The sequence below is a fragment of the Pseudopipra pipra genome, chromosome 21 (genome assembly GCF_036250125.1).
Source record: "Pseudopipra pipra isolate bDixPip1 chromosome 21, bDixPip1.hap1, whole genome shotgun sequence".
Classification (NCBI taxonomy): domain Eukaryota; kingdom Metazoa; phylum Chordata; class Aves; order Passeriformes; family Pipridae; genus Pseudopipra; species Pseudopipra pipra.
The window spans coordinates 7,846,769-7,866,975 of record NC_087569.1 but is presented as its reverse complement, the minus strand read 5'-3'; the positions used below and the strand labels follow the sequence as shown (position 1 = coordinate 7,866,975).

General features: G+C 40.8%; 1 protein-coding gene across 3 annotated transcripts in view; it reads left to right on the top strand.

Moving 5' to 3' along the window:
- NCOR1 (nuclear receptor corepressor 1) overlaps positions 1–20,207 on the top strand; it is a 60,193-nt gene that overhangs the window by 37,072 nt on the left and 2,914 nt on the right. For all 3 annotated transcript variants that reach the window (XM_064677448.1, XM_064677451.1, XM_064677449.1), the window contains 27 exons: positions 122–677; positions 1,561–1,690; positions 1,958–2,153; positions 3,442–3,612; positions 4,320–4,480; positions 4,859–4,979; positions 5,080–5,181; positions 5,714–5,811; positions 6,638–6,806; positions 7,347–7,487; positions 8,812–8,895; positions 9,420–9,676; positions 9,815–10,175; positions 10,678–10,902; positions 11,820–12,029; positions 12,667–12,816; positions 13,355–13,528; positions 13,985–14,150; positions 14,421–14,917; positions 15,363–15,491; positions 16,002–16,159; positions 16,401–16,624; positions 17,052–17,189; positions 18,270–18,412; positions 18,982–19,035; positions 19,375–19,596; positions 19,903–20,085. In XM_064677448.1, the coding sequence (XP_064533518.1) occupies positions 122–677; positions 1,561–1,690; positions 1,958–2,153; positions 3,442–3,612; positions 4,320–4,480; positions 4,859–4,979; positions 5,080–5,181; positions 5,714–5,811; positions 6,638–6,806; positions 7,347–7,487; positions 8,812–8,895; positions 9,420–9,676; positions 9,815–10,175; positions 10,678–10,902; positions 11,820–12,029; positions 12,667–12,816; positions 13,355–13,528; positions 13,985–14,150; positions 14,421–14,917; positions 15,363–15,491; positions 16,002–16,159; positions 16,401–16,624; positions 17,052–17,189; positions 18,270–18,412; positions 18,982–19,035; positions 19,375–19,596; positions 19,903–20,085 (5,220 nt within the window). The remainder of the gene's footprint in view (positions 1–121; positions 678–1,560; positions 1,691–1,957; positions 2,154–3,441; positions 3,613–4,319; positions 4,481–4,858; positions 4,980–5,079; positions 5,182–5,713; positions 5,812–6,637; positions 6,807–7,346; positions 7,488–8,811; positions 8,896–9,419; positions 9,677–9,814; positions 10,176–10,677; positions 10,903–11,819; positions 12,030–12,666; positions 12,817–13,354; positions 13,529–13,984; positions 14,151–14,420; positions 14,918–15,362; positions 15,492–16,001; positions 16,160–16,400; positions 16,625–17,051; positions 17,190–18,269; positions 18,413–18,981; positions 19,036–19,374; positions 19,597–19,902; positions 20,086–20,207) is intronic.

Below are 20,207 nucleotides of genomic sequence, written 5' to 3'. Positions count from 1 at the left end.
TTTAAGAAGTCAAAATGAATTGTTTTGCAGATGGGTAGGTTAAAATTGATGGATCCTTATTGCACCCAGTTTGTTAGATCTCATTGGCCTTGGATCTTTATGCCAAAACATTTTTCCCCAGGTGCTGAAAATAGTTCTGATACAGAAAGTGCTCCATCTCCAACTCCAGCAGAACCTGCTAAACCAAGTGAAGAAGCTCCCTCTGAAGGTGCTGCTCCGAAGGTAACCACTGAGGCCCCAGCAGAGCAAGAATCTACCATTAAACCTGCAGCCAGCACATCTCCCTCCTTAACAGCCCAAAGTGTATCAACAGCTGAAACTCAGAACCCTGAGCCACAGGTTAAGGAAGAAATAAACAATGAGGCAGAAGAGCCCATGGAGGTTGACAGTAGAAGCCACGCAGCTGAAGCCAAGCCTGTGATTACTCTTCCTGTCCATACCAAAGTAGAACCTGTAGAGACTGAAATGAGGCTACCAGAGAACATTCAAGTGAAAATAGAGAGTGATACCAAAGAGAGAGAGATGGAGAAACCCAAGGAAAAGTCGGAACCGGAGGAGATGGATTACAGTCTGTCACAGCAAGTTACCACAGCAAGGCAAGAATCCCACTCTGACAACGATTCGAGTGCCACCTGTAGTGCTGATGAGGAGGTTGATGGAGAACCCGACAGACAGGGGTGAGTTCAATTGTTTAGTGTTCAAATACTGACATCTTTAAGAAATTGTTTAAAAAGTGGTTTTACTTGATAGTGATCCAAAAACTGTCATCAGTAGAGAAAGAATTTCTAAGGGGTCTTTGCTGGAAGTGCAGCAGAGGGAAATATTGATTTAAAATTTTAATGAAAAGGTGAAAGAAGAGTCTGCTAATGCAGGTAAGGCAAAAGTCTGTGGTTACAGAGTTTTGGAGCCATTTATCTTTTGGGAATGGCTGTCACCACGAAGGATATTTGAAGTCTTCTCAATATTCTGTTGGTGCAGTTCCTGTGTATCCCCAGTGCAGCTTTGGAGCCAATGCCCCCTCCCTCTTACTGGTCTTAATATACACCCAGTACTAGGGAGAGATGTTAAATGTCAAAAGTATCCAGTGTCATGTAGTGCATGTGGTCTTTGGAAGAGTGCAGGTTTTCTGCGCTCTCTTGCCTCTTCAGACATCATCTTTCCACAAATGTCTTAGTCCTCCATGTGAAATTATTCTGTTGTAGAGTGCTGTAGACTGCTTTATTTTCTGTGGACTAAATATATCTAGAGCTTCCTAACCGTGGTGATTTTCCAAAGCATTCTTTATAAAAAAGGTTGCATTGTTGTAATACTGCTGATTAGGGAGATTCTAACACTTATTTTGGTATTTCTGTGTATTATGAAAATACAGCCACATCTGTTGCCTGTTCTAACAGATGTGCTATGGGACAAAACACAACAATCTGATGATTTTTTTCAGCTATTTATCCAGCACGTTAAATATGTTGGTTTTTTGAAGTTGAGAGCTGTGCCTGAAATGTTTTTAATGTGTTTAACCTTGGTCCTTTTGGTGATATTTTTCCCATCTATCCCTTTCTCCAGTATCTTCAGCAGAGAGTCAAAGCCCTCACTGTTAAATCCCACTGGGTCAATACTGGTATCATCCACAATAAAACAAGGGCAGATGGACCTGCAACAGCTTCACCACCGAGCTGCCGTCATCCCACCCATGGTATGGGAGTGTTTGTTGTCCCTAAAACTGAAGCAAAAAAAACCCCAAAAAAACCCATGAAACAAATGAAGAAATATATCATTTGCTTTATTATCATAATGTTGAGGGTAAATTAGGTTAAGTACAACTGAATATGAAAGGAATAGCTTAAAACCAGGGGTGGGCTGTTTGAAACACTCAGACTGCAGCTGCTGCAGTGGGGGAATTGAGCTCCACAGTGGCTCCTGTGTTGATGTACCTGATGTTAACACCTTCCCATCCCTGCAGGTGTCCTGCAGCCCCTGCCCTGTCCCTGTTGGCACCCCAGTGAGTGGTTATGCTCTGTACCAGCGGCACATCAAAGCCATGCACGAGTCAGCGCTGCTGGAGGAGCAGCGCCAGCGCCAGGAGCAGCTGGATCTGGAATATCGGAGCGCTGTGAGCCCCTGTGGCCCTTCCAAGAGCCCTAGTGTTGAGTGGGAAGGTGGGTGTTCTCATACCTGTCCTGGGATAACCCTGGGTTTTATGTACATGTGTTACCCTGGTGCCTCACAGGAGAATGAAAGTTTGGTGGACTGATAATTAACTGTTCCTTTCTGGTGGCTCTTGGTTGAAGGAACCTGTACAATGTCACAGGGAAATAAACTGAGTAAGATTCATGTGCTGAGTGTTACAGTGTTAGAGATATCACAGTTGCATAATTCTGCATTTTTAGATTTTATATTCTCACGTGTTGTTGCTGCTGCCCACACAATATAATTAACTTAAACCATTGTGCTCTTTGAAACTCAAATATTCTGTATTTAAATGCGTAACGATTTTAAATTATGTTATGAAAATGCTTCACCTTAATTACTTTTACCAAAGTAAAATGAAAGAAAGATAACCCTTTTTGGTTTTGCCTGTTTAAATAGTGAGAAGGGAGCTTGTAGATTTGTGGAGAGGAGGGTAAGATTGTGGGTTTTGGAAGGTGTTTCTTTAGGTGGAAAGTCTGGAGTTGCTCAGAAGTATCATTTACTGCATGAATAACTCTTGGCATTGGCCAGGAGGGTGTTATGAAGTGTGGGAAAGTTCTGGGAAGAAGTTGAATTGGCTTATGACAACCTACACAGGGCTTTGCCATGATTAAAATAGTCAAGATCCTTTAGAAGGCTGTTATGGAGTGATTAGTGCCACCTTTCTTTGACTGTGGAGGTTAAAGATGTAACTTTACAGCTGCAGCAGACTTGTTCTGGCTCATTATTTTGAATTCTTCAATTGTCCATTGCCAAATAGAAGAAATTTCTGTAGTTCTGGTAGAGGATTTTTAATTTCCTACATTCAAAAAGAAATGTTTTTTTCCCTTTATGGGCAATATTGGTATTTGAAATTTGATTTCAAATTTCTCTGGGCAAGCAAACAAAGAAAGGAGGAGTTCTGTCTGGTGGGACTGGCATGTAAGTCTGGTTTAACTTGCAGGTAAACCTGGTTGATACACAGGATTTGGAAAGGAATCTTCTTTAAATGAAGTCTTTTTCAATAGTAGAGCTTTCACTTACTGTTTTCCACATATAGAAAGTATGAGAAAGCTTTGCAAAGCTTTGGATATAGAAGTACAGACAGAAGAACACATTAAATTAAGTTTAATACTACTTTTTAATTGAAACATCTGTACCTGATGAGTGTCTCTGGCACTGGAGTAGGCCCTGTGTTAAAACTGCTGTAAATTTGACCTTTTGACACCCAATTTCTAACACAGGGTTTCTTCTCTCCTGTAACTTCAACCTTCACAGGAAAACCAGTGGCCTACATGCCTTATGCTGAGGTCAAGCGAATAGAGCAGGAAGCACAAGTGCAAAACACAGCAACGAGGTCGGCATCACCCTACAGGTTGTCTCCAAGAGAAGTCAACAAAGCCTCTCCCCAGCCTGAGCTGAACACAGCCCGTTACAGTGTCCCACCAGGTAAGGATTGTCACATGGCAGAGCAAAGCAGCATCCTCCTTTGGAAGCTGGACTTGATGTAGGATCAGATTGTTCTCCAAACTCTTTGTTTTCTGTGCATGTAAATAGGTGCTCGGTATTTTTTTAGCTCCAATGAGGTATTTTTGTTCTTTATTGCTGCATGAGCTGTGACATGTATTTTATTAAAGGATGATCTGAAAAGTGTTAGAACAGCATAGGGCAAAGTCTTCAACAGTTTTTCATCTTAATACAAATACTGTCATATTCCTGGATGGCCTTTCTTGTGAAGTTGAGGAAAAGGGAAAGCTGCTGATATCCTTGGCATTAGTGTCTGACTGTAATTGCTCTATATTATAGTCTGAATGTTTTATGAAACAGTGAAATAACTGACAAATCTTAATTCTGAAACTTGGATTATTGCTTTTCCCTTCAGAGTATAATGTCATGGCCAAATGAGAGAAACTTAGATTATAAGTGACTCAGGTGCCTTCCATTTAGAGAATAAGAACTTTCTTTAAAAATGGGAAAACAACAAAAAACTTGGACATAATGGATTTCAGAGTGTAAATACAGCTTTTAGGTATTGTGAGGCAATTCCCCATAGAAATTGTCAGATGATCTGTGCTGTTCCTGTTTTTCTTGCCTCTCTGACAACTCACAGAGCATAAATACACTGTAATATTTAATGTACACTTTTCCCCCCCAAGTTCTCCAGCCAGCACCTCACCAGGTGATAACCAACATCCCTGAAGGAGTCCGCCTTCCCACAACCAGACCCACCAGACCTCCACCACCCCTCATTCCATCCTCCAAAACAAGTGTGCCATCAGAAAAACCTTCCTTCATCATGGGAGGCTCAATCTCACAAGTAAGAGAATTATTATTTGAAGATCTGTCTTACATCAATTTTTTTGCTCTTTCTCCAACCTTTAACTTCTTGTGCTCTGTTATGGATTCACAGCATTAACCCTTAAGACCTACCTATACATTCCATTATTAAAAGTCCAGGAATTACACATGCCTTAGAAAATAGAACATGTTGCAGTTATTTATATTTAGGGGCATGGTCAGGGATGTCCAGTTTAGGTGACCAGTGACACTGCACTCCTGGTGCTCTGTGCTTTGAGACTTTGCAGTGGGGTGCTGTAACATTTCAAGACAGGATCGTAGTAGTCTTAGCATTCTCTAAATAGAGATGTGAATCTTCATTCCAGAAACAAGAATTAACATATATTTGTTGTTCCAGGGAACACCTGGCACTTACTTAACGTCCCACAGTCAGGCTTCCTACGCCCAAGAAACTGCCAAGCCATCAGTGGGTTCTATATCTCTTGGGCTGCCAAGGCAGCAGGACTCGGCCAAATCTGGTAAGAAAAACAGACATGTGTTTTATAGAGACTGTTTAATGACTCATAATTAAAGGAAAATAAAAAAACCCAACCTTTTACTTTTTATTCTCCTGAATAGCTTCCCTGCCCTACATTAAACAAGAAGAATTCTCTCCCAGAAGCCAGAATTCCCAACCTGAGGGGCTCCTGGTCCGGGCCCAGCATGAAAGTGTGGTGCGAGGTAAAGGAAGTCACACAGATTAGGAAACTCTGTCAGAGCCTGAGAGAACCAAGAGAATTAACTTCTAGAGCTCAGACTGCTGAAGTGTTATTTTAAAGTATTCTGTGATTATATAAGTATCATAAAATTATAGGATTAATCTGTTCCCAGTTTTCCAAGGCCGTGTATATTTGTAGCTGGCTCCTCCTCTCTGCATGGCTGGCTTAAAAATATTTGTTTCAAGACATGCCAGTTTCAAAAGTAAGTTGTTCACTAGTGCATATGCAGAGCAATACACGTGAAACATCCAAATACATCAAAAGAACAGAAACTAAATAGCATTAATTAATCCTGCAAAATTACCTGAATTAATACTGTAAAGGACTATGCTAAGAGGAAATAGCCTATCTGCCTTAAATGCGTGTTCTTAAGCTGAAATTTCCCCTGTATTTTAGTGTAAACTAAGTTTCTCACTAGAGTTTTTAATTATTTCAAGTCGAGTGGCTTTTTTTTTTCCTCTTATTTATCAGGATATCTTATTATTTCAAATCAGGTACCACAACGATTCAGGAGGGAAGTATAACAAGAGGAACTCCAACCAATAAAGTTTCTGTTGAGACCATTCCTTCTTTGAGAGGCTCCATAACTCAGGTATTTTTCCCTTTGCTGAGAAGGCTGTAGCAAAAACAGCATCTTTAAACTATCACCGTGAATGTGTTTGCATGTCTGAAAAAGTAAATTGGTATCACAGAGTAGGAACTGCCTTGAAAAAAGGACTTTAATACCATCAGATGTTCAAATCCCACTGTTGCTGAAGTCAGCATTACCATGATTTCATCTTCATACATATGAGTCTTTAAACTTTTTAAATACAAACACCAGAGCCTTTGGTAAATCTAACTGAAGGCTCATTAGCACCTTTCTTGAAAATAGCATCACACCTGAGTTCAAATATTAAAATCAACTATAGCCAGTCCTGTGCAGATGCTATTTAAAGCCAAAAAGGTAAATTCAAGCCTTTTGTCTCATCATTTTTTAAATGCTACTGTTTTGGTTGGTTTGGGGTCCTTACTTACAGAGATAATAGTATCAGTTCTGCTCTGAGAAAGAGAGGTTTCATTTCTTTGGACAGAAATAAAACCTGATGCCACCATTAAGAATGTGATATATGTTATCTACTCCCCGAATGGTATTTATAGGGTAAATGTTCTAGGTTGTGAAATACTTTGGTAATATTGTCCTTCTTATTCTTCTTTCTGTATTTTGCAAGAGGGTAGCAAGTTGCTTACAAATAATCTTACTCATATGTAGGTAATAATAGAAGCAGAAGTTTAAGCCATACTGCTTGATAATAGTTGGTTTTATAGATCTAAAATTTGTTTGGTTTGGTTTGTTGGTTTTTTTTTTCCCTTCCCTGCTCCCTGTTTTCTTAAATAAACACCATGTCCTGAGTCCCATTTGCTGGGTTTGCACACAGGGTACCCCAGCTCTGTCCCAGTCGGGCATCGCAGCCGACGCGTTGCTGAAGGGAACCATCACCCGCCTGGCCACGGAGGACACCAGCCCAGAGAAGTGCAGGGAGGAGGCTTCAGCCAAGGGCCACGTTATTTATGAAGGCAAAAGTGGGCATATTTTATCTTATGATGGTGAGTATTTGTATCCTGTACCTGATCAAAGTCAAGGCTGCAGCAGGTTCTGCTGTGATAATCCATATCTGAAGTGTTTCTGCTTCCAAGTGGGTTGGTGTGAACCTCAGTCACTGGGGTGCTGGTTTTGAGAATTAGTGATCCAGAAATTGTGCCTGTGTTCTGAGGAATCTTCTGCACTCTGTGTTTAAAATATAGTTAAATTATTTAATTTCTTTGCCATTTATTTCCAGTTTGTCATGGAATATTTTTTTGTGAAAGGTTAAACAACCGAGTTTAAAATTGCCTGTATTAAAATAAAAATAAATGTAACATTTAATTTTCAACTTCAGTGGAAATACTGATAAATCAGTAACCAAACAAATATATTTTTTGACAAACTGTAAGGGATCTTTTCAAGACTGAGATTTAATGTTACAGTATTATATTGAAGTTGTGTTGTTAAAGTATTCATGACCTGTGGTCTCATTAATGTAATATTCATGTGTCCTTTCTTTTATTGTCCACGTTTCCTAACCACACTCTTGTACATTTTGCCAGCTATTAAAAATGTCCGTGAAGGAACAAGGAGTCCAAGAACTGCTCATGAAATTGGTTTAAAGAGAACTTATGATACCATGGAAGGAAATATAAAACAAGGGATGTCACTGCGGGAGTCTCCGGTGTCTGCGCCGCTGGAAGGTAAAAACAGCTACTTCCAAGGTGGTTTATCTTTTATCCAAACCTTTTGCATTATGTAAGAGTATTTAGATTATCCTACTGAGCAGATAAAAGAGAAGTTAGATTTAAATCTTACACTACTAACCAAATCCACGCAGCAACGCTGCAATTAAAGTGTGCTGGGAACAGGACTGAAGCAGGTAATAGTTTTCCTTTTTATTTTACTGGTGTGTTACCACAACTGGAGGTCCAGGTGGCACTTCCTCCTCTCAGCACATGTGACTGACTCTCCACAGTCCCACTGGGTCACATGGAGCTCAAACTCTGGGTCACACCAGCACAGACTCCGTGACACACCCCTTAGTTAAATATTGGCAGAGTCACTCGGTATCACACTGGCCTGACCTTTTGCATTCCTGCAATAAACCTCTTTGACTTGCACAGCTGCCCTGTCCTGCTCCAGGGCATCCCTACTACCACTGTGTTTTAATAAACTGTGATCAAACAAAGCCTGCAGAGGTCAAGTCAGGCCATTATATAACTTTTCTGATCGTTTTGTAAAAATACAAATGCAGGAAAATGTTTCATGCCTCAACCACAGAGTCTCACTCTTTAAGTGCATTTTGTCCCATCTTTGGATAGCCTTAAAGGCTGTTTTGTTTAAATGTTCATCAGATAGAACAATATGAATAAGAGGTTTGTAGACTGTATACAGAAATTCACTGTGGCCTTTAAATTGCAGATGCATTTGGCTCATTTTCAGGCTTTTCTGGCACATGAGAAGCTGCTCTGATACTTTTGTGCTGTATCTCATCATTGACACATTTTCTGTCCTCAAACTGTGTAAAATTATGAGATTTTGAGGGTTTGGTTTGGATTCTTACTGTAGGAACAGTAAATTCAACTCCTCACAGATGATTTAATATGAACTTTGATTAATTTGGAGGATGCTGAGCTATATTTGGGTTTTTCTTTTCTTATTGTTCCACTTCCCATCATGAACCCCTTTCTTTCTAGGCACAGAAAGTGGAGTGTAAGAAAAGCAGTGACTGCTTTTGGAACAAAGGTTAAGCTTAATTCTAAAAAACACCTTGTGTTTTCTAAATATGTTAAAACTTGCAACAATGCAATAGCACAAATACTTGAAGTGAAAGATTTATTTTTTGGGGGCAGGAGGTGTTTGTAACATGTTGCTACAACGCCTGACATACTGAGGCTTGGCCCTCTGGGCACTGCCCTGATAGAGATACAATCTCTAAGGTGTGAGAAGGAGGGGGTTTGTTGGTTTGGAGTGGTTTTTTTGACACTTTTTTAATTCTCTAAATGATGTTCCTTTTAATTTTAGGTTTAATATGCCGTGCACTGCCTCGGGGGAGCCCACACGCTGAACTAAAGGAGCGAACGGTGTTGTCTGGCTCTATAATGCAAGGTAAGGGGTTGCAAGTTTAGAAGCAAACATTAATTACATCCTCAAAAATCTGGATTTCTGAACCTTAAAACTGTTACTACCAGTGGTAGCTGTGTTAAAGGTCAAGATTATTTTATGAAACACGTTATCAGAGTATAAATCAGCAGCTTTCTGTTATTATGTGTTCAAAACTAGTGTGTAAATATAGCTTTTCATTCCTTTTTTGAAAATAGACCTTTTTAATGTGAATCCTTGGTAATTGGCACTTTTTCAAATGAACACTAACAGTTCCCTAGACCTCTGAAGATGTATGCTATTTCTTTTATTTCAGCATCTGAAATAATTTGGGGTGCTTTCAGTAATATATTGAATGTTTGTTCAGTATTATTTTTGTGGTGATTTCTTTACTATTCAGGGTATATTGTCACAGACTATAGCAAACCAAAATTCCAGTTTTATGACATGTAGTTAGTTACTCTGCTTGTGAAAAAAAGAGACTTAGTAGCTGTTAACACCATTAATGTGACCCTTTCTTTCTATAAAAGGCACACCAAGAGCAACAGCTGAAAGTTTTGAAGAAGGTTTGAAGTACCCTAAACAGATAAAGAGAGAGTCACCTCCCATAAGGACATTTGAAGGAGCCATTACTAAGGGGAAACCATATGATGGGGTCACCACTATAAAAGAAATGGGTCGTTCCATCCATGAAATCCCAAGACAGGACCTGTTAAGCCAAGAGAGTCGCAAGACTCCTGAAATGGTGCAGACGACCAGGCCCATCATAGAAGGCTCCATATCTCAGGTAAGTCCAAAAAGCACTGGTGGACTCGTGCAGTTACTCCCAGACTCCGTCGTGAGCCGTCTCCAGCCATGTGGGTTTTTTAGCACAAGTGAAACATTGACAGGATAACTTTACCTGACCTTTTTCTCCTCTCTCCAGGGCACACCCATAAAATATGAAAGCAACTCTGGCCAGTCTGCCATCAAACACAATGTAAAATCCTTAATCACTGGACCAAGCAAGCTCCCCCGTGGAATGCCCCAACTGGAAATGGTGCCAGAGAACGTGAAGGTGGTGGAGCGAGGAAAATACGAAGATGTGAAGAGCGGGGACGCCGTCCGCTCCCGGCACACGTCGGTCGTCAGCTCTGGTCCCTCCGTCCTCAGGTCAACTCTTCATGAAACCCCCAAATCACAGCTGAGCCCTGGGATTTATGATGATACAAATGCTCGGAGGACACCTGTGAACTATCAGAGTCCCATGTCCAGGAGTTCACCTATGATGAATAGAGTTAGTGAGGGTATGTTTTTCCAATCCAGAGTAAGACAAAAAGTTTTATTATTTTAATTTTAAGCTGCTTTATGAGGTCTGTTCTTCTTTCTTTTATTCTAATGGCTTCTCTCAATTTGTAAGGTGTTAATTAAAGCTGTTAATTAAAATAAAATTAAAATCTACCTTACTGTAATGCAGAAGTGGGAAGGCAATTCACTCTCAATTTTCATTTGATTATGCATCACTGTGAAAGTGTTACCTACAAGGGTAATGTTTTAAGAGCAGAAGCTGTTCCTGAATTACAGAGGTGTCTACTTGATGAAGATAATATGATCAAGTGTAAGCAATCTGAGTTTTATAACATAGTTTTTTCACCAGAAATATTTTGTGATATAAAATATTCTCTGTGCTTTATTGTAGCAGATCGCAGGGTACTCGAGAATGTTCCTTGGGAGCCAGTGTACACTTACAACTGAATTTTCAGTGGAAAAATAGACACTTTAATAATTTGAATTTTTCATTGCTTTTAGCTGGAATATCTTCTGGGAAGCCAGCAAATCACGAAAGGAAGAACACACTCACTCCAACACAGAGGGAGAGTGTGCCAGCAAAATCTCCAGTCCCAGGGGTTGATCCTGTAGTGGCTCACAGTCCTTTTGACCCTCATCACAGAGGAGCAACTCCTGAAGTCTATAGGGGTCACCTCCCTCCTCATTTAGATCCTGCTATGCCATTTCACAGGGCTCTGGATCCTGGTAAGTCCATTTGTGTTGGGTTTTTTTAGTTTTAGAAATATTGTGAGCTTTGATGCCTTTAAAAGGCAATTATCAATGACCAGATACCATTTATAAGGTTATAAATATATATTGTTGTGGTTTGGTATCTAACCAGGAAACTTAGTAAAATAGTATTGTATAATGTAACTTCCTTTCAGAGCTGCCAACTTGCTTCTGTGTTGTTAAAAAGTTCAGACATTATTTTTAGATAAGTACTTGTGAAATATATTAAAAGCTCTCAGGAAAGCTATGCAAAGAAGCATATGGAAGAGGCTACAGAAATAGAGAAGAGAATTATATAGAATTATAGTAGAATTCTATATAATTATATATAGACTTGTATTCTGTGTAAGTTCTCTGTTCATGACTCTGATTCATTCTCACAGAGGAATTGAATTATCACGTTATCCCTGCTGATGTTAAATACAATTAGACTTCCTTTTAACCTGTCCATCAGTCTACTTCTGTGAGGTATTTTAACCTTCTTTAGGTATTTCAGCCCTTTATATCTTCAGAATGTCAGGATTTACATTTTTAATGAAATCTCTTCTCTAATGCATCTCTCCAGTCTGGATTATTTAGCATTTTCTGTCTGTGCATAAATTCACTGAAAGATCAGTATTAAAATACTGTTTTAATTTACTTGGCACTGGCTAGAGAGACTTGACAGCACTTCTCATTGAAGCTTTATAAACACCTGAAAGTTTCATTTGATGGAGAATCATATGAGATGAGCTCAGTTTGTTAGGGCTTGGTGCTAATAACGCCAAGGTCACAGTTCAGTCCCCTGTACAGTCCCTTCACTTAGGAGTTGGACTCAATCCTTGTGGGTCCCTTCTAACTCAGACTATTCTGTGATACTGCTTCCTAAATCTTCTCCCCTCTGTCACCCCCAGCTGCTGCTGCTTACCTGTTCCAGAGGCAGCTCTCGCCCACCCCGGGCTACCCGAGCCAGTACCAGCTGTACGCGATGGAGAACACGCGGCAGACCATCCTCAACGACTACATCACCTCCCAGCAGATGCAGGTCAACCTGCGGCCCGACGTCACCAGGGGCTTGTCTCCCAGAGAGCAAACTTTAGCTCTGCCCTATGCAGGAGCGAGAGGTGGGCCTGTCTTTTGCTGTCATGTCCTTTCAGAGGTGTTTGGGATGTGCTCTGCGGGGGGTTGAGTGCACACACAGAAGTGCAGATGTGTTACGTGTATGAGAACTCACTTGCAAACTGCCTTTTGTGGATATAAAGGAAAACTATGTCTGTAATCACTGTTGTTAAGGGGAAGGCTGTAATACTGAGAGTGTTCAAGATCCAGTGATCAGATGCATATTTAGCTCATCTTCAGACTTCAGAAAAGAGAATTATATCAAAATGAGAACTTCAAAAAGAAAACAAAAGCAACAGCCTAAAGGGTAATGTTTGTGAAAACTATGCTGATTATTTTATTTTTGGATAATACCCCAAATTGGTAAAATATGGAATTATGGAGTAGAGTTGAAGCATATTTTCTTGAAGGGCAATTAAAGAGAGTACTACAAATGCAAATTCTGACTTAGTATGTTCCTAAATTGCTGATTGCCAGATCTAAGGGATTATAACCAGCTGGAATATAGTTCTACAATTGCCTTATTCTTATATTTTTTCACTAATATTCATTGCTGACTGTTACCAGTGAACAGAACATAAAATGTGTAGACCATTGGTCTGTCCTTGAGCGGCCGTTCTTACGTGTGTCACCTCCTAACAGGAATTATTGACCTGAACAATATGGCTCCCACTATCTTAGTGCCTCATCCTGGAGGAACAAGCACCCCACCCATGGAGAGAATCACATATATCCCTGGCACCCAGCTTACCTTCCCCCCCAGGCCTTACAATCCTGCTTCTCTGTCACCAGGTAAGAGCCCTCATGGTTTGGTGATTTCTCTCATTGTCTGACGTGCTGAGATAATTGACCACCTTTATTCAGCTTTCATTAATGGCCATGTTTTGATGTTTTCTCAGACAATGCTTTTTGCATGCACTTCTCACTTGGATAGCAAAGGTTTTCTGGTGGTATCCTGTATAGTTACAGTAGGAGTGCTGTCAAATTCAGAATTTGCCTTGTTCTGTCAGGTCCTTATTTATAATAATTTGAATATGATTTCATTAACCTCATTTTACATGTGTTGAAGGATGGAATTTGGGTTTAAAAGCTGTCTAGTTTCTAACAGTAGAGAAACTACTTCAGTAAATATCTGTTGAGCCTTCCACTGTTGCTGTATGTTAAGCTTTTGTCTTCCTAGATAAGGGATGGTCTTGAGTGGAATGAAAATGTATGTGGGAAATTTTGCTGTTGGTGGATGGCAGAATATGTTGGCAAGTGTTAACATCAAATTACGCTTCACTCATGTATCTCTGTTTTGCTACTTCATTTTACCTTGTGGACCTTCCAGGACACCCCACACACCTGGCAGCTTCTGCAGCTGCAAATGCTGAAAGGGAACGGGAAAGGGAGAGGGAGAAGGAACGGGAAAGGGAGAGGGAACGTGAGCGAGAGCGGGAACGAGAACGAGAACGTGAGAGGGAGAGAATAACTTCAGTCCCTGCTGAACTTTATCTCCGACCAGGTCAGTGCACATGGGATCAGTTGTCTTGTAGAACTGTAACTGCTCATTTTCTGTAGCCACTCTTGTGAGCAGCAGCTTTCTAACACGTTACTCACTTCGGTTTCAGTCTGCACCTCAGGCAGGTTCCTGTTACCCAGCAGTTCTGGTCATAATTGCAACTTCTACAAGTACCAGGCTTCTTGATCTTTCTCTCAGAGCTTTCCTTAGTACCTCAGGTACTCCCCTAGTACCTAGGGAAGGAGCGAATCCCAGTTTTCACTGGCACAGTTTGCATGTCATTTAGAGCATTGTAAACACACTGCTATCATTTAAACCTTCATACATTCCACCACATCCAGAGTGGTGGAGCTACCTGGGAAAGGATGTGGAGGATACAGCACTGATACATAGTTCTGCAGTGTTATAAGAATAATCCATATATTTTTTGTTTGTTCCCCTCCACTCTGTGTTCTGCAGGTACAGAGCAGCCTGGCAGACCCGGCAGTCATGGATATGTCCGGTCCCCATCCCCGTCAGTCAGAACCCAGGAAAACATCCTGCAGCAAAGGCCCAGTATTTTTCAAGGAACCAATGGGACAAGTGTAATCACACCTCTGGATCCTGCTGCTCAACTACGTATCATGTATGTTTTATAAGTTACTGTTGCAGAGATACCTGTTCTAATATTTGAGCTTATTAAAAGCTGCATTTAGCCTGAGGAAAACACCACAGGGTTAAGGATATCCCACTCTCTGATTGCTCTTGGATTTATCAGAAGTAATCCAGTGCATTTTCACCAGTCCATTTGGGAGAGAAAAGAGGGTCACTAAAGCTTTGTTTCATTGTATGCACAATCTGGCTCTAGTTCTTTGTTCCTTGTGATATAATTCAGACTATTCAATGTTTCCAACAGGCAGCTCACCCCCGGGGCTCCCTCTATCACTCAAGGCTTACCAGCTTCCCGTTACAACACTGCTGCTGATGCCCTGGCAGCTCTGGTAGATGCTGCAGCCTCTGCTCCTCAGATGGAAGTTGCCAAAGCAAAAGAGAACAAGCACGAAGGAACCAGGATAGAAGAGAACATGGGCCGCCGGTCAGCTGTGGTTACTGACCAGCAGCAGCTGGAACAGAAGACACTGGAGGTAGAAAAGAGGCCTGTCCAGTGCCCCTATACATCTGCAAATTATTCTGGTGGCAAGTCCCAGGGACAGTCTTCATCAGTAGTCTATTCAGAGGCTGGTAAAGAGAAAGGACCTCCTCCTAAATCCAGGTACGAGGAAGAGCTGAGAACTCGAGGAAAGACCACAATTACTGCTGCTAACTTCATAGATGTGATCATCACTCGACAGATTGCTTCAGACAAGGATGCACGAGATAGGGGCTCTCAAAGTTCAGATTCTTCCAGTAGTTGTACGTATCTTAGTCACTATCTACTTCTTTGCTGTCTGTCTTAGCCCTTCAGGGAAATAAGATGTGAAATGATGTGGATGTTTAATGATAAAATATTCAGCTCTGCGCAGTAGAAACACTTCATAGACAAACAGTTTTTGCAAATAGTGACTCGAGACTCTTGCAAAATCAGAGTTGTTTGCTTTATTCAGATTCCATGCTACAGCATGAAATGCAGGATCATAAGAGTAACCTTACCAGAAGTCAGGAAACTGAAAATTATTTGGTTTATGTTGAAACACTGTTTTATGGAAGTATTTGTGTCACCATGGTTATCATGAGAAAAAGACAGTGTTTTGACTTCCATTCACTGATGCCATTTCAGTGGAAGCACCAGTGTTATGTGGGTAACAAAAAATTTCTGTGATATTTACCCCTTATTCCACAACCTTTGCTTGACATTCAGTATCCTCCCACCGGTATGAAGCTCCTGGAGATGCCATCGAGGTGATTAGCCCTGCAAATTCCCCTGTACCTGCTCAAGAAAAGCTACAGCCCTATCAACAAGAGACACCTAAACCAAGCCAGGCAGAGAGTAAGTTTATCTGCATATGCAAATATTCTCTCAGTTACCTTTCTTATATTTACCAGCTCCACAAATTCATAAAAAATTAAAATATCTTTTATCTATTATTCAACATTATCTATAATTATATATCTTATTATCTATTATTGATAGTTTAAATAGATGTATGTCTTGGAACTGACACATTAAACAGAGTTTCTTTACAGTGTCACTGATTTAATTAGAATTTTTCTATATATTCTTTAAAATCAATGCATGGTGGTGTTGATGCCCACAATTTTTTACCTGTTGGTGATGCTCAAAGTATTGCAGTTGAGAAATGAGCTGAAAATCACCTGCATTGTTAAATGAAGTTTTATTATCTTATAAATTGTAGGGCCTGTGTATGAAGGTGGAAAAGGTGGTTATCACACAGGATACCTAAAATTTAATGCAGAAACTCTTCATCTTTTAAATTTTCTAAGCACAGAAGTTTCAAACCTTGCAGCTTAACAGACTGGCCTTCTCCTTTTCACCCAGCTGACCCAAACAGGCCGTATGAGGGGCCGATTCACCGCTACAGGACACAGCAGGAACCCCCTTCACCCCAACCACCTCCACCTCCCTCTTCCCAGGCAGAAGGGATGGCACATGTGCCCAGGACCCATCGGCTCATCACCCTTGCTGATCACATCTGTGTAGGTTTATTTGCTTGCATCTTGTCAGATGTGACAAGTGTCCTATTCTGATTATGTAAACACATGTTTTGGAACTTAATTCTCTAATTATTAGTTTTACTTGAGGATATTATAAAATGTTGTATCTGGATTTATAATCCCATTTGTTGCAATCAGTCTCATGTTCATCTAGTTCATGAATACCTACACTCTGGCCAATATCTGACCAAGATCTGTTTTCTATCTTTTTGATGACATTCAGCAAATTATTACACAAGACTTTGCAAGAAACCAAGCAGCTTCTCAGGCCTCTTTGCAGCCTCCCACCACTACATTCCAGAATTCCACCCCTGCTCCAGCACCTGTTTCCAGCCGGGCAAAGACGTCGAATCGCTACAGCCCCGAGGCACAGTCACAGTCTGTCCACCACCAGCGGCCAGGTGCCAGAGTGTCACCTGAAAACCTGTCTGAGAAGGCCAGGGGAAGGTAATGCATGGATTCAGTTTGACTGCAACTTTAATTAATGCCCAGATATGGTATTTCTGTAAAAAAGTGCATTAATCTTGATGTAGATTGGACGTAAAGGTACCTTTTTTTCTTATTTTTAGACAACATCTGTCTCATACTGTTTTTGACAATTGCTTGGCTCCGAAACATAACTTATAGCTGTTTTCCCTTCACTATTTCTGCTTAATTTCCAGTCTTTAGAGGGGTGAAGATGTTTAATTCCTTAAAACTTACCGGAGTCATTATGGACAATTCAGTCATTTTTTTGAGGTCACCAAGCAGACTAAAGCATGTAACATATAACTAGACATAAGTAGTTATGGAGCAACTGGAAAACAATTACATGACTTAACTATTGCTGTCCATGCATTAAGAGTACTTATCTGTCTCTGAATTATGGATGTAGGCCTGGAAAATCTCCAGAGAGGAGTCACGTCTCTTCAGAGCCCTACGAGCCAATCTCACCACCTCAGGTCCCGGTTGTACATGAGAAACAGGAAAATGTTCTTCTGCTTTCCCAAAGAACTGAGCCTACTGAACAGAGGTAGGTGTAAAGCTGACTTTAAAAATATTATTCTGGATCTTTGTGCTGCAAACAGTGTCTTTATTAAAGAGCAGTTTAAGTGATCTTCCTCTGGTACCACAGGGAAAGCTGTTAATCTCAGTTGATCCTTCTGCACTAACATCCAAAATTTGCTATTGGGAGGTGCTTTGGGAAGGCTGAGTGAAAGGTCATCTGTTCGTGTTCTGTCTTCAGTTTCAGTGTGTTCTGTGTTGTATCTGGTAGAAAATGTTAGAACAAAGCTCCTCATGGGTACCAGTTCTATAAAACTGAAATGGTTTTTGAGAAAGGTGCATTTCCTACAATATTTATTAAATAATTCTGTATTTTCCTGCCTGATTGGCTTCTTGGATACTGTCCTGGTGGAGAGGGGAGGAACCCTGGCTTCCAGCACTCCTGATTCTGGAGCAGTTAATCAGTTGAAACATCACTAAGCTAAGGAGCTTCACTTCTGGGAGGTGTGAAGGTGGGGTGTCAGGAGGTCCCTGGATCAGGCAGCCCTGTCCCAGGGCTGTTTGTCACTCTGCCACATCTGCAGCATCAAAGTGCCCAGGATCCCTGGCACACTGGCAGTGCTGGTGTCTGCAGACCTGTGGCAGATGCACTTTGCAGTGGGTGCTCCTGCCATTTGCTCTGCTGAGGAAGGAGTAGCAGCCAGTGTAAGGCTCATGCTGGTGACATTGATTCAGTTTTCCTTGGGTTTTTTCTCCCCTCCACTCTGCAGTTGCTGGCAGGGTTGTTACAGTCCATGATGGAGGTGAGCTAGATCACAGGGATTTTTGGGAACAGGACTGCACTTTTTAGAAATGTAAGGATTTTGGGCTAGGAAACCTTTAGAGTCTTTTTTGCTTTATTTTAAATTATTTTTTAAGTATGAATTGTTTCTTGGGGATTTTAATTAAGGCTTTTTTTTGCCAGATTACTGCTGCTTAAACAAACTCAATTTTTATTGAGCACCACAGTGTTCATACAACGTTAGTGGTTTCTGCCTGACTGCTTTTGGAAAGATTTAAATGTACATCTTGGATGTTCTGTCTCTTTGACACGTGTTGGTCTTGGCAGGACTGACTCTCGCTCTCCAGGCAGTATCAGTTACCTGCCTTCGTTTTTCACCAAACTTGAGAACACTTCACCAATGGTAAAATCCAAGAAACAGGAGATATTTCGAAAGCTGAACTCATCTGGTGGAGGTGACTCTGACATGGGTATGCAGGACTTGCCTTTTCACTCAATTTTTCCAGCTTGTGCTTTCTGTGACTGCCATCCACAGATGTCCTGACCTAAATATGTTTCAAATAATATGAATTAATCTAAATCTATGAACATAAAACACATATAATAATTTGTGACCAGTAGAATCAGAATATTATTAGATTTTTTTAAAATGCTGCTGTATGTAGAACTGTCACATTTAATCTTTTTAACACTTAATTTGAGAGATAAAAAACACGCAATTAATGAGAAAGATGTTAAAACCTGACATTATTCTAATTAACTTTGTGTCTGTAGTTTGCTTCATATCAACATTAACTGTTATACATGTTCCTTTTTGGAAAGGTGTCTGGAAACTGAATGGTTTGCGTTTTCTTGGCCCTTATGATTATATCTGTTCAATGAAATTTTAATATAGTTTCAGGAATGAACACTGACATGGTGGAATATGATACTAGAACTATATTTTTGGGGTTTTTTTCTTGTGCAGTAGAGCTAGGAGTGATAACTTAGTGATCATCAGTCCTGAAAAATTCAGTGAAATGTTGTGTTTTAATTGCAGCAACTGCTCAGCCAGGGACTGAAATATTCAATTTGCCAGCAGTCACTACCTCAGGTAAGTTTTTGGGTGAAAGAAACAACATGTGTTTCAGAAAAAGTAAACTAATGTAATATCTTAAATTTATACTCTTTGGGGAGTCCAGTAAATGAGGAAGATGATGAAAATGTAAAAGTTAATATCCTACATGAAAATTGGTTTCCTGCATTGTAGAGAAAAGCAAAATGACCAAACTTTCAGAAAATATTTAAGTGGGAACTTAAGCAAGAATGCTTTATTTTTTTTTTCCCCACTTTTCTGCCTCTCTCTAAAATGTTTCCCCACATCTCTTTGTAATTTCTCTGAGACGTTTTTTGCCTCCCTTCCCACCTTTCCCTGTTTTCTTTTCTCTCCCAGGTGCAGTCAGTTCGAGGGGTCATTCCTTTGCAGATCCTGCCAGTAATCTGGGTCTGGAAGACATTATTAGGAAAGCATTGATGGGAAACTTTGATGACAAGAGTGAGGAACACGGAGTTGTACTGTCACAATCCCTCGGGGTCGCACCGGGCAGTTCCGGGGCCGCGGTACCGGCGAGTAACGAGACACGTAGGGAAGAAGCCAATCCATCACCAAATTCAGGTGAGGTATTATTGCAACTCCTAAGTATCCCATGGTCTTAAAATAAATAAATCAAGGGTTTGAATAAATTCGGTGTCACTGAAAATCACTGTCTTTTCTCTGGAGGTGATAGAGGTGGTGTTTGCATTCCCTCCGCTGTCCTGGGTTTTCAGGAGGATTAACCTGTGACAACATTGATGGAATGGGGAAGAGAGAACAGGGTGTGTTGGACGCCTGAAGCTTCTCAGTGCTGCATGATAACTTAGAGAAACAAACACACAGAGGCTAAAATGCAGTTTTTGTGAAATCTGTCGCTTCTGTTCCCAGGAGGGGGAGTTAGCAAGCAGAAGCTCATTGGCAAGTCAAACAGCAGGAAGTCGAAGTCTCCGATTCCTGGACAGGGATATTTGGGAACTGAAAGACCTTCTTCTGTCTCATCTGTACATTCAGAAGGGGACTACCACAGACAGACGCCAGTGTGGGCCTGGGAAGACAGGCCTTCATCAACAGGTGAGGAATGGGGTTCTTTCAGACTTCACAAACAGAGGAAGTGTCTGTAGAAAGCTGAGATGCTGACACACTGTAACACTGGATATCAGCTTACACAGTGTACGGAGGATTTTCTGAAATGG